This window comes from Archocentrus centrarchus, chromosome 10, assembly GCF_007364275.1.
Source record: "Archocentrus centrarchus isolate MPI-CPG fArcCen1 chromosome 10, fArcCen1, whole genome shotgun sequence".
In the NCBI taxonomy this organism is placed as follows: Eukaryota; Metazoa; Chordata; class Actinopteri; order Cichliformes; family Cichlidae; genus Archocentrus; species Archocentrus centrarchus.
This window is the reverse complement of record NC_044355.1, coordinates 13,338,611-13,352,916: the sequence shown is the minus strand read 5'-3', so window position 1 is coordinate 13,352,916 and position 14,306 is coordinate 13,338,611. Positions and strand designations below refer to the sequence as shown.

Genomic DNA, 14,306 nt, shown 5'->3' with positions numbered 1-14,306 from the left:
TCGCTACTTCGCAGTTTGCTTTTCACGGGTTTTCAATCTATATTAGTGTAAAATATTTATAGCGGTATTTTTGCTGTTTCGCAGGTTTTTGTGGTACTCGTTCTTCACATGCGTAGTACGTGTTGTACAGTAATGTATATATTTGGTGTATAAGTGTGTGGGGAGGGTTTATAAAAACTTAAAATAGTGTATAAGTATTAAAATAAATATAGCGTCCCTACTTCGTGGATTTTCACTTATTGCGGGTGGTCCTGGAACGTAACACCTGCGATAAGTGAGGGATTACTGTATTGCATTTTTCCACAGATCTGACCCACTCCCACACTACATGTTTGGCTTGTTTGTCCATCTTAGAAATCACTATCTAATCCAAGTTTTTGGACTTGGTAATCTACACTAAACACCCACTGGTGCTGGTATTATATAACACAAAATCACAAGGCAGAAGCCGTCACTTTAACTGTCCAATGTTACAAATGATATTCCTGAGAACCTCAAGCAAGGTTTTCTTTTTTTTTTATGATCATCTTTTATCGGTTAAACATAATATCATTTGCCACAATGTGCTGAGATAAATCTTTGAACATATTTATGAGTGGGCTTGTGTCTGTTAACTTTCAGCCCAGATCACAGTACTGGACCAAGAGCAGTCCCTACTTTTACAGAAATGCTGCTCGCTTGGTTTAAAAAAAACAAAAAAAAAACAAAACAAAACATGAAGATGAGTGCTTTCCCTGCTTGTATGTGCCCATCCAGCCAACACTTTGTTTTAAATGAAGGATATTTTGTTTTAGGCTCTTCCTAACATGTAAACCCCAGACATGAACAAAGCACAGCCTCCCAAAACAGGCCACCAGTTTTACACCAAGTGTGATTGGATTTTTTTTTTTTTGTCCCACCCTAATTATGAAAATACAGACACATGACACAAAGATGATGTGTTGTGACACACTATAAAACAGCTTTATATACATTAGAAAAAAAAAAAGGTAGCCTACTCTGTCGAATGGTACAAAATGTCAATCATACATCACCTGTGAAGTTGGACAACTTGGATGACTTTAAAATATGAGCAAAGCAGTCGACTTGCAAACAAATACAAAAATAGTTCAGATTAAAATTCAAAGACACGCCACTGAAGATGAGCATCATGTTTCCTTTCATCTTTCCACCTGCTCCTCGGGGGAGGGGGGACAGAAAAGATGATCTTTTAAATGACCCCAACTTCTCGTTTTCACAAATCCACGACAGCGAGGTGACAAGAAGGACGGAGAGGGAAGAAGGATGCTGGAATAAATTTTAGCAGGATCACCTGTCTCCAGTCTAGGGGACTGTTCGGTTCAGTTTTATTGTTCAGTGGCTTGATGCGGTCTTTTGCTGTCACGCTCTTTAGCTCGGTGGATAGTAGCCCTGGTTGTAGTTCCAGGTGTTCTGGTAGCCGTAGCTGCCGTACTGCGGTTGCTAGAGAAGAACCACAAAAAAAACAGGAAATAGGATTAAAAAGAACATACGTTGCTATCTTAAACCAAGCAGCAACCTGAAAAACGAACGTCCACTTGAGGTGGCATCGAAGGCACATCAGTCTCAATGATGGCTGTAGCCACTATGACAATACCCCATTAGTTTCTGGACTCCATGTTTTGAAGCCTCAGTGTTTCATAAGTTATTAGCTGGTTAGCAACCTGCATCCACAAACTGAGTATAACAGACATCTGCTATCCATGCCATCCATGCATTTGTTTAAATCCTCAGTCACAGGCATAAAGACTGGCAGGCTGACCCCCTGAAAACCCAACATTTTCATTCAGTAGGCAGTTGGCATTGTGGACAAATTTTTTTTCTTAAGGGACTCATGGTTACAGGTGGTTTCTGACAGCCCCATTACACCACTTCGACTATAGGAGGAAGCTGGCATACCCACACGGGCTCAGGGGGAACATGCCAACTCCACACAAAGGCCCAGGCTGGCCAGTTCAAACTACTGCAAAACTATCGCCCAGATGGAGGAATCTAGACAGAGCAACTGTGTTTGTGTCTCATGCAAATTATATCTCAGGACTTTTGGGGCACCTTGCTGTGGCAGTACTCAATGGTAATGGGAAACAACTGAACCCTAGTTGTATAGATGAGTGTTGAGTCAAGCCAAGAAGGTAATAGTGGAAAAAAGGCAAAAGTGCTAGATAACACTAACAAAACTAGGAATTCACACTAAAACTGAAGACAACAACTTCTTTGGTTGGTCTGTACTGCAGAACATGCAATATTATTTGTAAAGTAACTGCATTAAAAAAAAACAAACAAAAAAGCACACATATACACAGAACATACATTATACCGCCAAAAGTATTTGCCTGCTTGCTCTCACACACACATGAACTTGAGTGACATCCCATTCTTACTCCATAGGGTTTAATAAGATGTCGGCCCACCCTTTGCAGCTTTAACTCTTCTGGGAAGGCTTTCCCCAAGGTCTTGGAGTGTGTTTATGGGAATTTCTGACCATTCTTCCAGGAGGTACGTTTGTGAGGTCAAACACTGACAACTTCATTGGATGAGGAGGCCTGACTCACAGTCGCTGGTCTAATTCATCCCAAATGTGTTCTGTCGGGTTGAGGTCGGGACTCTATGCAGGCCACTCAAGTTGTTCCACACCAAACTTGCTCGTCCATGTTTTCATGTCCCCGTGAAATTGTCCAAAATGTCTTGGGATGCTGAAGCAGTAAGGGTTCCTTTCACTGGAGCTAAGGGACTGAGTCCAACTCCTGAAAAACTACCCACCCCCCCCCCCCCCCCCCCCAAAAAAAAAAAACTTTACACTTGCCACAATGCAGTCAGACAAGTACCTTTCTCCTGGCAACCACCAAACCCAGACTCATCCATCGGATTGCCAGACAGAGAAGCACGATTCGTCACTCCAGAGAGCACATCTCCACTGCAAGCGACGCTTTGCATTGTGCTTGGTGATGTAAAGCTTGGATGCAGCTGCTTGGCCACAGAAACCCATTCCATGAAGCTCTCTATGCACTCTTCTTGAGCTAATCTGAAGGCCACAAGATGTTTGGAGGTCTGTAGCGATTGGCCCTGCATAAAGTTGACAACCTCTGCACACTCTGCAACTCAGCATCCACTGACCCCACTCTGTGATTTTACATGGGCTACCACTTTGTGGCTGCATTGCTGTCATTCCCAACTGCTTTCACTTTGATATGATGCCACTAACTGCTGACTGTGGAATATTTAATAGGCAGGAAATTTCACAACTGGACTTGCTGCACAGGTGGCATCCTATTACGGTACCACACAAAAATTCAGTGAGCTCCCGAGAGTGACCTATTCTTCCACAAATGTTTGTAGAAGCAGTCTGCATGGAACACTGAAATTCAGTGATTTGGATGATTCAGTGAATACTTTTGGCAATATAGTATATCTGTGTTTGTGCAAGCTGATAACTCAGCACTCCAACCTCTCATCCATATATGTTCATTACTAGCTCCAAAAGTTCCCCCAAATGGCTTTTCAGTTAAAGTTGAAGCTTCACAAACCAGCAGTTGGCATAGTGGCTATGTTCATCTTCTATATGCAGTCTCAATCCACTCTAATCCTACTGTCAATAAACCCATTTTTGTTGTAGGAAGACTTTTTAAACCACATAATATACAGTATATATTTTATGCATTACAGTGTTTCTTACACTTAACTCAAACCATGTTGATTTACTTACAGATTTCCAAAATACCTCGTCAGCCAAACAACAATCTCCATTTCTAATATGCTGCTATCTGTATTGAAACCTGACTGTTACCTGGTACCAGTTGCTGTATCCTCCGTAGCCAGCCTGCGCACTCATATCGGTGCCCATCATAGGAGGCGGCGGCGTGGTGATTGGGACATGCGGCATGGTAGGTGGGACTTGTGCAGACACAGAACCGTCATCAGTTTTGGTCAGTTTCTCTGGATCTTCATCCCTACAGAACAAAATCATTAAAGCATCACTTTCATTCTCATCATTCTAAACATCTTGTTTACCGCAAATATATGAAAGCTGAATGAAAGCCTTTATGGCATTAAAGACTACATATTGTTAAATGTTTCTTTTAACTCATTTAACATTTAGTTGTTTATTCCTCCCTCTCTCACCCATTCTCTGCTTCTCTCTTTGTTCCACCGAGCTCCTTCAGCAGCTTTTGGTGCTCCTCGTAGACAGACAGCACACTGCAGAGGGGAAACACATATAAAAACTGAACAAACAAAGGGTTCATAAGACTCATTTAATTTATTTTCCCTTCTGAACTCTGACCTCTGGATAGAGTTGCTGTAGTCCTCTGCAAACTGCAGGCCCCTCTGTGAGAAGAGGATCTTGGTGTGTGGTTCAAGAGGAGCTGCCAGGGCTCGTGTCACACACTCCTGCACTGCCTCAGCTGAGGCCCATGGGTCACCCGACACCTCCAACTCCAACAGGTTCATGTGTAGTTTATCATTATCCTGAAGATGGACACATAAATAGAAGAGGAGGTGGCAATTAATACATAATATGAAAGGCCACTAAAATCTTGATTAAATGATACAGAATGTAAATTGCAGTGTGAAAGCCCTCACAGGTGAAGAAAATGAGATGTTGTAGTGGTTAAGAGGTAGGAAAAACATTTGATTGCCCAAGTATCAAAAATCATTAGTTATTATTAAACTATAAAGTGAGTACAGTTCTAAGAGCTTAATATAGAAGCTTTAAACTGAAAATTCCTGGTATAGATATAGAAAACAGTCTCAAAATCTGGAGCAACATTTTTACAGCATTATCATAGACTGTATATCAAAAAAGAAATTGACATGATTTGTGGTGTCCTCCATTTGTGTGTTTTTGCCCTAATCTTGCTATATTATCTATTTTGCTCTAGGTAGGAACATAATTTACAAAATGATCATCATGTGTGTATACAGTGAGACTTGAAACTTTTGATTGAACCCATCAGGAAAGGGTTTACTGAGGCCATTTGATCAAGTGAATATCACTGAAAACGCTTTCTCATAGACTTTTATACAATCAGACTTGTTTTTGAAATCAGAGTCAACCCCTGGTGGTCACTGGAAAGAATGCAAGTTTAAGGCAGTTTTGCACTGTCTTCACTTTTCAGCTTATACAAATTTATGGGTCTAACGATGTCTCTGGCAATGCAAAGAATTTTGTTATTCATCTCACCGGACTAATTTCCAACGCCTCCTGTAAAACTCTACGGGCACTGCTGGGGTCCCTTCCCAGTTTCAGCAGCAGTCGAGCCAGCTTGATGGAATAGAAAGCGTGTAACGTGGGCTTCTCTTTGGATTCAGCCACCGCCTCCCTCAGCAAGGCCTCCGACTGATCCAGCTGGCCTGCTCGCCTCTCCAAAGCAGCCCTGCGGATACGGACAACTGCCAAACCTGGCAGTTTTTTCTCCAGGACCTCCAACACTCGCCGAGCTTCAGATAAGTCACCTGATGGATAAGGTTAGGAGTTTTCATGAAGGTTCACTATGGAGCCCTTAAGTGTCTGGTATTAGGTGTTTGGTAACACTTAAGAATAAAGAACAAAGCCATGCTGGTGTGTTAAAATTTTGTCGTACCATGCCTCTCCTCGAAGGTCGCCCAGTGCATGTGGATGTTGGGCTTGTAAGCCAGGTGGATCTCACAGGCTCGTTTATAAACCGCCCGGGCCTCATCCACACTCTGCGGCTCCAGGTACTGGATATACTGAGCAATACACACAAGGAAACATTACACAAGCATATACGTACTCTGCACATAAACTCAAACTGACATGTAAATACCCTTCGATGTATGCTTGCCCCATAGTTTCTGCAGGATCCAATGAGTTAAAAAAATATAGACCTTTAAATCCATTTTAAAACCTATTTCACAAAAATTATATTTGAAAATTTAACACTAGAACCACCAAGGAGGTCATTTTGAACACTTGGCATTTTAAAAATTATATAACTTCAAGTCCAACCATCTAATAGAGTTTTCCTAAAATGGGATTCACATTTTCATTTTTAACATTTCCATAATGATCTTTTTCTACAATAATTACATTTAGATGCATTGGGTACTGTATTGTCTGATGTAATCTTTATTCATTAATGAATTATAATATTTATTGTACCTTTTCAATCTGTAATGAAATAATTTAAATCATTTATAACACTAATAAAACCCCTAAAATTTAATCTTAAATACTTATTTTCTCTAGGGGAATTTTAAGAGTTTTTAGGCCTGCAGAAACAACGTGCAAATTTTTCTCTTAACTTGCAATTCATTCTTACCCTGGTCCAGAACTCTTCATACAGCGCACAGGCGATCAGGCAGCGCTCAAAGAGGATGCGAACTCTGTAGTCGTCTTGAGCGACCACAGCATCCCCTGATGGTTCCTGTGGAGGGGCCGTGACCTCTGATCCCTCTGTGGCAGCTTGATTTGGATCTAGTAGGAGACAGCGGTGTCAAAACTTCAGATTCAAGTTCATGAAAGAAAAGGGCACTTTACACATCTATCTCATAAAACAGGTGCAGAGAAGAGAAACAGATCAAATGGTACTCCCGCACACTCACTTACAAAAACATATTTATATTTGTTTTGATACTTGATCACCAGGTAGTGGTTAATGACAAAGAGAAGCCCTGTTATATAGGAATTGACTCCAAACTAGTACATGGAAAGGAACTTTACTTATATGGCACTTTTCGACTCAATTCGAGCACTCAAAGCACTTTCCTACTTCAAGCCTCATTCACACACATTCCTACAAGCACTTTTTTTCTATGCATCATGGGCAACTCAGGGTACAGTATCTTGCCCAAGGATACTTTGACATGCAGACTAGGGGAGCCAGGGATCGAACCACTGACCTTCCGATTAGTAGACGACCCGCTCTACCTCCTGAGCCACAGCCTGATGAGAATGTAGTATCAAAACATTGCAGATAAATATATTTTTGCAAGTTAGACAGCATGAGGGAGTCTGTTTGGAACACTAGATTTAAATTCATAGAAACCACAAAGCCTCCTCATCATGTACATAGTCACCTTGGTTGAGGTCATTTGTGTCTTTGTTCAGCTCAGTGATCTCCCAGTCGAGGTAAGTGTGCCAAGTGCGGAGCTGGAGGCGGTCGAGCGGCTTAACGTGGAAGTAGGGCCGCTTGATCTGTAGCAAGAGAATGAGAGGGGGAAAATCACACGTTTTTGATTACAAGTTTTAACCAGTTTTCTGTAGAAACAGAATAGAAGTTTCTGAATTCCTGAAAAAATCATCTAAAGGGGTAACACAACTTACAGGACATAAAACAACTTAACAGCTTAACCCTGATGAAGGCCACAAGCCAAAATGAGTTGGTCTGTCAAGAAGGTTGTTGTGCTTTGACATCTTGTGATCAACCAGTATAAAAATAAATAAACGTCACAGTAAAAAGATAATGTGACATTTACAGAAAATAAAGGCAAACATCAATGGAAAAAAACGTCAACTTTGTACAGTTAGCAAATGTTACCTTTTTGAAATTTCATATTAGGGACGATTCACAATTATTGACTTTTTCCAAAGTCTACAAAGCATACAACAGGGGGGAGGGGGGTAACACCCAGCATACCCTTTTGAAATAGTTACAAAATGTCGGTCGGTCTCTGCAATTTGAGCGCTGCCGCCTGACCGCCAATGCCCGATGCATCCACACCACTGCACCATTCTGTGGTCTGCAGCGATATGGCCTCCGGTCTGGCAGATCAGTTCATAGGCCTCACTGAATTCTCTAAAATAGGCCATCATCGAGTCACAAAATGACTCTATTGATGATATTAGACAGGAACAAGCTGTGAGTGTGACGCAGAAGGTGTGGAAAGCAGCCAAAGCCACCAGAGATAAATTAAATAAGAAGTGGAAGCTTTGTTCCAAAAATGGAAACCGTACGCAGTAAACCACAGAAAACAAAGATGGATTTGGCCTATTTTCATCTATGCTGGCCTGTATATTTATGCGTAATCTGGTGATTGGCGGCCAGCACCATTGCCAACTTTTTTTGCAACAAAACTCGCTGTCAGCTGTCTCAAAAATTGCTAGAAGTCGCTAAAGGACGAATCAAGGTCCAGGCGATACTACAGTGTACGAAGGGACGCAGTACGAGCGCTGTATGTACACAAAACACGGCAACAGCTGAGTTTTCAGGTTTCTGGTGTTGTGTCAAAAAGGGATTTCCTATTTTTTTTTTTTTTTTTATGTTTTCCACAGGATTTATGAAGGGCTTATATATATATATATATATATATATATATATATATATATATATATATATATATATATATATATATATATGAAATGAAGAAATGACTTGTTCTTACTCTCATTAATAAAGGATATATTGTAGCATCTGTTAAGCCGTTGAAGATGGCGAGAGATTGCCAGCAAAAGTTGCCCTTTTATTAAAAATTAAATGGTTGCTGTGTGCCGCAACCATGCCAAAAACAACAACAAAACTGGACTCCAGCTCTGACTCTTGCTCTCGCACCCCCTCACGTGCACACACGCACATGTTTAAGTACCAACAAAATGGTGGGAAATCACAGAACAGCATCTAACTTAACAGAATCGCTACAATATGAAAGTCACTTTGCCAAAAACTGACTGCAGCTGTGACAGAAATGTTCTTTATGATTCATTCATAAGAGATGATGTTTGAGATATGCTTGACAGATTATAGGTATGCAAGTCATTTGCAACAATATAAATACCAGCAATCATTTTTTGGGCAAATACTGGAAATCACTTTTTGGCACAAGACCGGCTATTCAGAAGACAAATCGCTCCACTGCCACTGTGTACAGTGTGGCAGTGTGTACATTTTGCATACATGGGGAAAAAAGAGAGAGAGATGTACTTTTGTGAGATCTCACATACACACTCATCTTGAGTTTTTATTTTATGAATATATATGATATAGATGAACAGGTATGTGTCCTCCATCACTGTGGTTGTTTATGAGCTAAGTGGCTGAGACGAGAAGGGGGCGGGGCAGCGCTGTGTGAGTTTGTGGCAAATCGAGTGAAGCCGTGAGTACATGAGAGCGAGACAGTCAGGTTCATTCCTTCATGCCTGTACAGTTTTGGAGTGGTTACGGCCAACAGGAACCGCTGACTCATAAATTAATGGCGACTTTTGCTGGCAATCTTTCACCAATCCTTTCGACATCCCATCACGCTGCCATATAAAGATTTACGCAGAAGCGCACAACCTAAAGTTAAAAAGTTTGGCGAGATCTCGCAAAAGTACATCTCTTTTTTTTTTTTTCCTCCCATGTCCCTTGTGGGGTTCCATAGTTTTAATACTTCCCATTACATTACAACACCAAAGAGCCAGGTGAAATTAAATGTCATGAAAAAAGATCAACATTTTCTTTGTAAACTTTTTCTTTTTTGGGGGGGGGGGTTGATGAAAAAGAGTACGCTTTGTACACTCTGGAAAATGTTGAAAATTGTGAATCATCCTTTAATCGTGAAATACTAAATCAGCAGTGGACGACTGAATGACAAACTCACAGCATCCTCAAAGTGCCATCTCTTACGGACTTCTCCCTCGTTGTCCTGGTACACTTTGTCCCTGCAAAGTAACACCTGCTCCCTTATCTTCTGCATCAGCTCCTCCTAAGACACAGAAAAATCATTTTATAAGTCTATGTGGCTTCCCCATCAACACACATCATGAACTCACACATCAGTGTGAGGCAGGTGAATGTTACTCACTGTGTCTGTACCCTCAGGTGTGACGGGCTCTTCCTCACCCGGTGGCCTCTCCTTCTCCTCTTCCTGGACTTGTTCAGCACGCTCTGCCTTCTGACTCTGACGGCACAGCTCCCTCAGCTCCTCGTACTCCTCTGGTGAAAGCACTTCTTTAGGCTCATGGTTGTTCAGGTGCTCTTTAAACCTGATAGAGGTAAGACACAAAATCAGATTAACAAAAGAGGAAAAGAAAAAGAAATGAAGGAAGAGAGGGGAGGTGAGAAAATGAAAAACATCAAACAGTGAAGTGATTAAATGTTGCCCTAAAAGCTACAAACCCTTACCACATGTGACAGAAAGCATTTTAAATTTTAACAAAAATGAAAATTTTAGCAAATTAAGAAATTATTTGTTATTCTAAAAGTGAAGCTGGTACAAAAAACATTTACATCCATATTACTGACTGGATGGTGGTCTTACTTGTCGTAGTGGGTGTTGTAGAGCTGTGTGGGGACTTTGAGGACTCTGTCCAGAACGGCTGTTGCGTTCTTCATGTTCCCCTGCTCCTTCTCCCACTCAACATATAGATCCCAAAGACGATCTGAATGGAAGTCCAAACCAGCGGCCGCGACAGCATCCTCAAACACACTAAAAGTTGTTGCAAAACAAATTAAAGCACAAAAAAAAGCAACTTTCTTTTTCCAATTAGACTGTTTTTAGATCGGTATTATCAATCTAAACAAGTGAGCAACAGTGCACTAAGACTAAGGACTTCATTTATGGGAAACTGTGGCACATAAATAAGCTCTTACAGGAGAAAAGACACAAAAACAATTTCAAATCTGCAAAAAAAAAAAACAAAAACAAACAAACAAACAAAAAAAACTTTGTTTATGAATAAAAAGAAAGAAAAAAAGAGGAAGTTAGCACAGGTCTGAAATGTGTGTGCATGCGTGTGTGCGTGCCTGCGGTTACCTGCGAATCCGCTTGGGTGACTCAGGTAGATTCATGTCCAGTGTTCCTAGCAGCAAATTTATGTAGTGGATCCACAGATCTACACTGAGAGGGATTGCCTGAAGACCCTGAATACACACCTAATACAACACAGCACAACCATGAATGTTAACTAGTTTAAAATCAACAGTGAAAAACACTAAACTATTAAACAGCCCACTAAATAGCCTTGAAACTATTAATAGCAGCAGTAAGAAGGACAGAACAGTAAAAGCTCTCCTGTGTTACCTCCTCTGCTTTGTCGTTGTACCCAGTGCGACGCTCCAGATCAGCAAATTTCTTCCAGTAACCGTAGCAGAGAGGATAGCGAATGAGGAAGGCCTCTAGCGCTCTGCGTGAAGCTGTGACATGACCCTGAGGAGACACATTAAATCCAAATGCGACATAAAGCAAATGTAATCTTCCTCAGCAAATATGTTTGTGGTCTCACGAAAAAAAAAAAAAAATTATATGATCAATCCAAACAACAAACACACCTCCTGCTCACAGTACTGCAGCAGATCAGTCCAGGAGGTGAAGTCTTGAGGATTGTCATAAGCAGCCTTCCACAGCCGCTCAAAGTCTGCAGGTAGTTCCCCTTCATCTACTGCGGCTGGTTGCATGGAGAAAGAAGCGGGATCGGGGCCAACAGGAGCCTCAGGGACCACAGCGGCACTGCCGTTTTCCTCTGTCATCTCAGGTGGAGGCGTCCCCGGAACCTCAGAAGTTTCTGTGGCTAAAGAGGAAAAGATCAGAGGCAAATCTCAATTAATATAATGGTCCCTACCACCCAAAATATTCATGAAACTGAAAAAACAAGACACTACCTGTGGAAATAATAATAATAACAATAATAATAATGCTTTAGAATTAAATAGCGCATTTCACGGTACTCAAAGACGCTTTACAATTCCAGGTTTTTAGTACTGACTAAAGGTCTGTATTGAACCATTATTTTAGTTTTTTATTATTATTTATGAGGTTTTCAGTTTGCTTTGATAGCTGGTGCCAACAACAAAATTGCCTTTTAGTGCCATAGAATCAAGATGTGCCAGACTTAAAAGTTTTCATAATGAAGATTTTAAACATCTTGATGTGACACAATAGACAAATATTGGCCACTGAATTTACGATTTTACACTTCAAATAGAACACAGCATTATTTGCCTTATGCCGATACCAACACTCAGCTAATATCAGTACATCTCTAAGCACAAGCAAATATTTAGATTTTATTGCATAATACAGAGTAAGGAATAAAATAATCACATTTAAACCATTCATTTTTTAGCAATTATTTTAAAATCTCACAGCCTACCTTTTGTAAATATCCATCAAGCAGTTAAATGAAAACAATCCACAAAGCCTTTTTGACACAAAATTAAAAGATTCCCCCCAAAATACTTGAAATAATACTGCCATTATTATCACATGCTCTTTGTTGTTTACAAGATGAGTGGACACAGAAGGTTCAATGGCTCTCTTTTGGTCTTTTTGTATCAAGAAAAACTTGTATGCATCTCTGCTGTAGTAATGGATAACACTTGGCAGCTTTTTAGGGATGCTTTTGTTTCATATGGAGAAAACTTAAAGAAGCGCTGAGTTTTGAAATGGATCGATAACTTTCTAGCTCTCCTACTTCCTGAACAGCTTAAATGGGAAAAGGGTCTTCAGGTGATACAAGACTGTAGTAACAGAAACGATGCATTAATTATAGTAACTTTCTAATAAACTACAATAAGTAAGGAAAGAATTACCCACTGCCTACAGCTGGAGATTATCCAGTGATTGAAAGACCAGACAAAACTACAGTAAAATATGAGTGTTCAGGCTGCCTGGCTCTGCAGAGCTGTTTCATTCATATAAAGCTTTGAGTTTTAAACCGCCTCAGGACTGTTTTCAACATGCTGCAACTAACTTGTGGGGAAAAAAAGGTTAGAAACAGGAGCCATCCACTGAGTAAACCACCGGAACGCAACTTAAAGAAAGTAAACGTCACGCCGAGACGTTTCTCCGTGGAGCTGAATTCACGTTAGCTTAGCCTAGCATGTCATGCTTGCCCTCATAATGGCTCCAGCTGGAGGCTTTTTATTAAAACCGCTGGCAGTTTAAACCAAAGCCCTGCCGTATCTGTTAAACGAAACCCAGCTAGGAAATCTAAATTCATCAGTGTTAATCAACCTACCTGAAGACTCTACAAGCTCCCCGTTGCCGCTCATCTCCTCACAGCCCTCCGCCGCCATGACGGGAAACGTCTCGCTGACGTCAATTCATGTGCGACAGGACACCGACAACAATCTGCCATAAACAAGCATTTTACCGCAACACGCATGCTCCCGCAACTGAAAAAAATGCAACCCGTAGGTCAAACTTTCGGGATGTGATCTCAAAATTTAGTGATCATACCCCTAAACTCTAAATTTTAATATAATAACACTAAATTTTGAGACACCTAACTCCAAATTTTGAGATAACCTGAAACCGAAATGTTGATTTTAATAAACCAAAGTTTTCAGATACCTTATCTGCTGACCCCAGTCAAAAGGAGGGCATGAGAAACCACTTGTGTCTTTGCTCTCTCCACTGCAGACTCTCTTTTTAATACTTGAAACTTACTGCCATTTTTTAAATTTATATTTAATTTACAGGGTAAATATGTTTTATTGTTTGTTTTTTTATTATTATTTATTGCTCTTGTGTTCTTATTCTTGTTGGCTTTAACCAGGACCCGAGTTCGTTTCACTTCACGTGAATATGTGTGCTGAAATCCTTTGGTCCATGTGTTTATGGAGACTTTATGATGGCTACAGTGACTCAGAGTCAGCTGCCTTCACAAAGTATGAATTTTTAAATTTTTCCTCCTGACAAATTCTAAAACTAAATCTTAAAAAAAAAGACACTTTCTTCTGACGTGGTCTGGTTTATTGTTTCCAAGAACGTCATCAATAAAGAAAAAAAAAAAAGCAAGATAAGGACAAGATGAAAGGTATCTTATGTTATACCTTAGAATTCATAATTTTACCTGAATTTTTTTTTTTTTTTTAAGTTTCAATATATAGGTTTCAATATATAAGGAAACAAAAAGCGGGTGAGGTCCCCCAGCCTCTTTCCTTGTAGCAAGTAGGGGACTTAATATCTAGCCTTAACATGGTTGGCTGTAACAAGGTGTTGTTTGAGTCCCTGTTGCCTTCCTATTATCATAAAACATTCTCTGACACCCAACTCTGACATCAACAAGGCATTTTCACCCAGAGAACTGCTGCTCAGTGGATATTCGCTTTTTTGGACAATCCAGCATTTTCTTCTGATTGTCCAGGGCCGGGTCGCAGGGGCAGCAGCCTAAGCAGAGAAGCCCAGACCTCCTTCTCCACAACAACTCTCCCCAGCTTTCTAGGGGTACCACCAAGGCGGAGAGAGATGAGAGAGAGAGAGAGAGAGAGAGAGAGAGATGAGAGAGAGAGGGAGAGAGAGAGACAGAGAGGGAGAGAGAGAGAGAGACAGAGAGAAGAGAGAGGAGACAGAGAGAGAGAGAGAGAGAGAGACAGAGAGAGAGAGAGAGAGAGAGAGACAGAGAGAGAGAG

The 14,306-nt window shown here is 40.7% G+C and overlaps 1 protein-coding gene across 1 annotated transcript; it reads right to left on the bottom strand.

Annotated features, from left to right (window-relative positions):
• Positions 1 to 934: 934 nt before the first annotated feature.
• On the bottom strand, positions 935 to 13,034 carry LOC115786803 (pre-mRNA-processing factor 39). Its single transcript, XM_030739235.1, has 15 exons — positions 12,911 to 13,034; positions 11,223 to 11,461; positions 10,975 to 11,100; positions 10,708 to 10,826; positions 10,213 to 10,380; positions 9,757 to 9,937; positions 9,553 to 9,657; positions 7,054 to 7,171; positions 6,297 to 6,451; positions 5,598 to 5,724; positions 5,198 to 5,469; positions 4,298 to 4,482; positions 4,138 to 4,212; positions 3,803 to 3,965; positions 935 to 1,461 (listed from the first exon to the last, which is right to left on the bottom strand). Exons 1-15 carry the CDS (start codon positions 12,966 to 12,968, stop codon positions 1,390 to 1,392), a joined length of 2,163 nt encoding a protein of 720 aa, XP_030595095.1. The 5' UTR covers positions 12,969 to 13,034; the 3' UTR covers positions 935 to 1,389.
• Between the last annotated feature and the right edge of the window lie 1,272 nt (positions 13,035 to 14,306).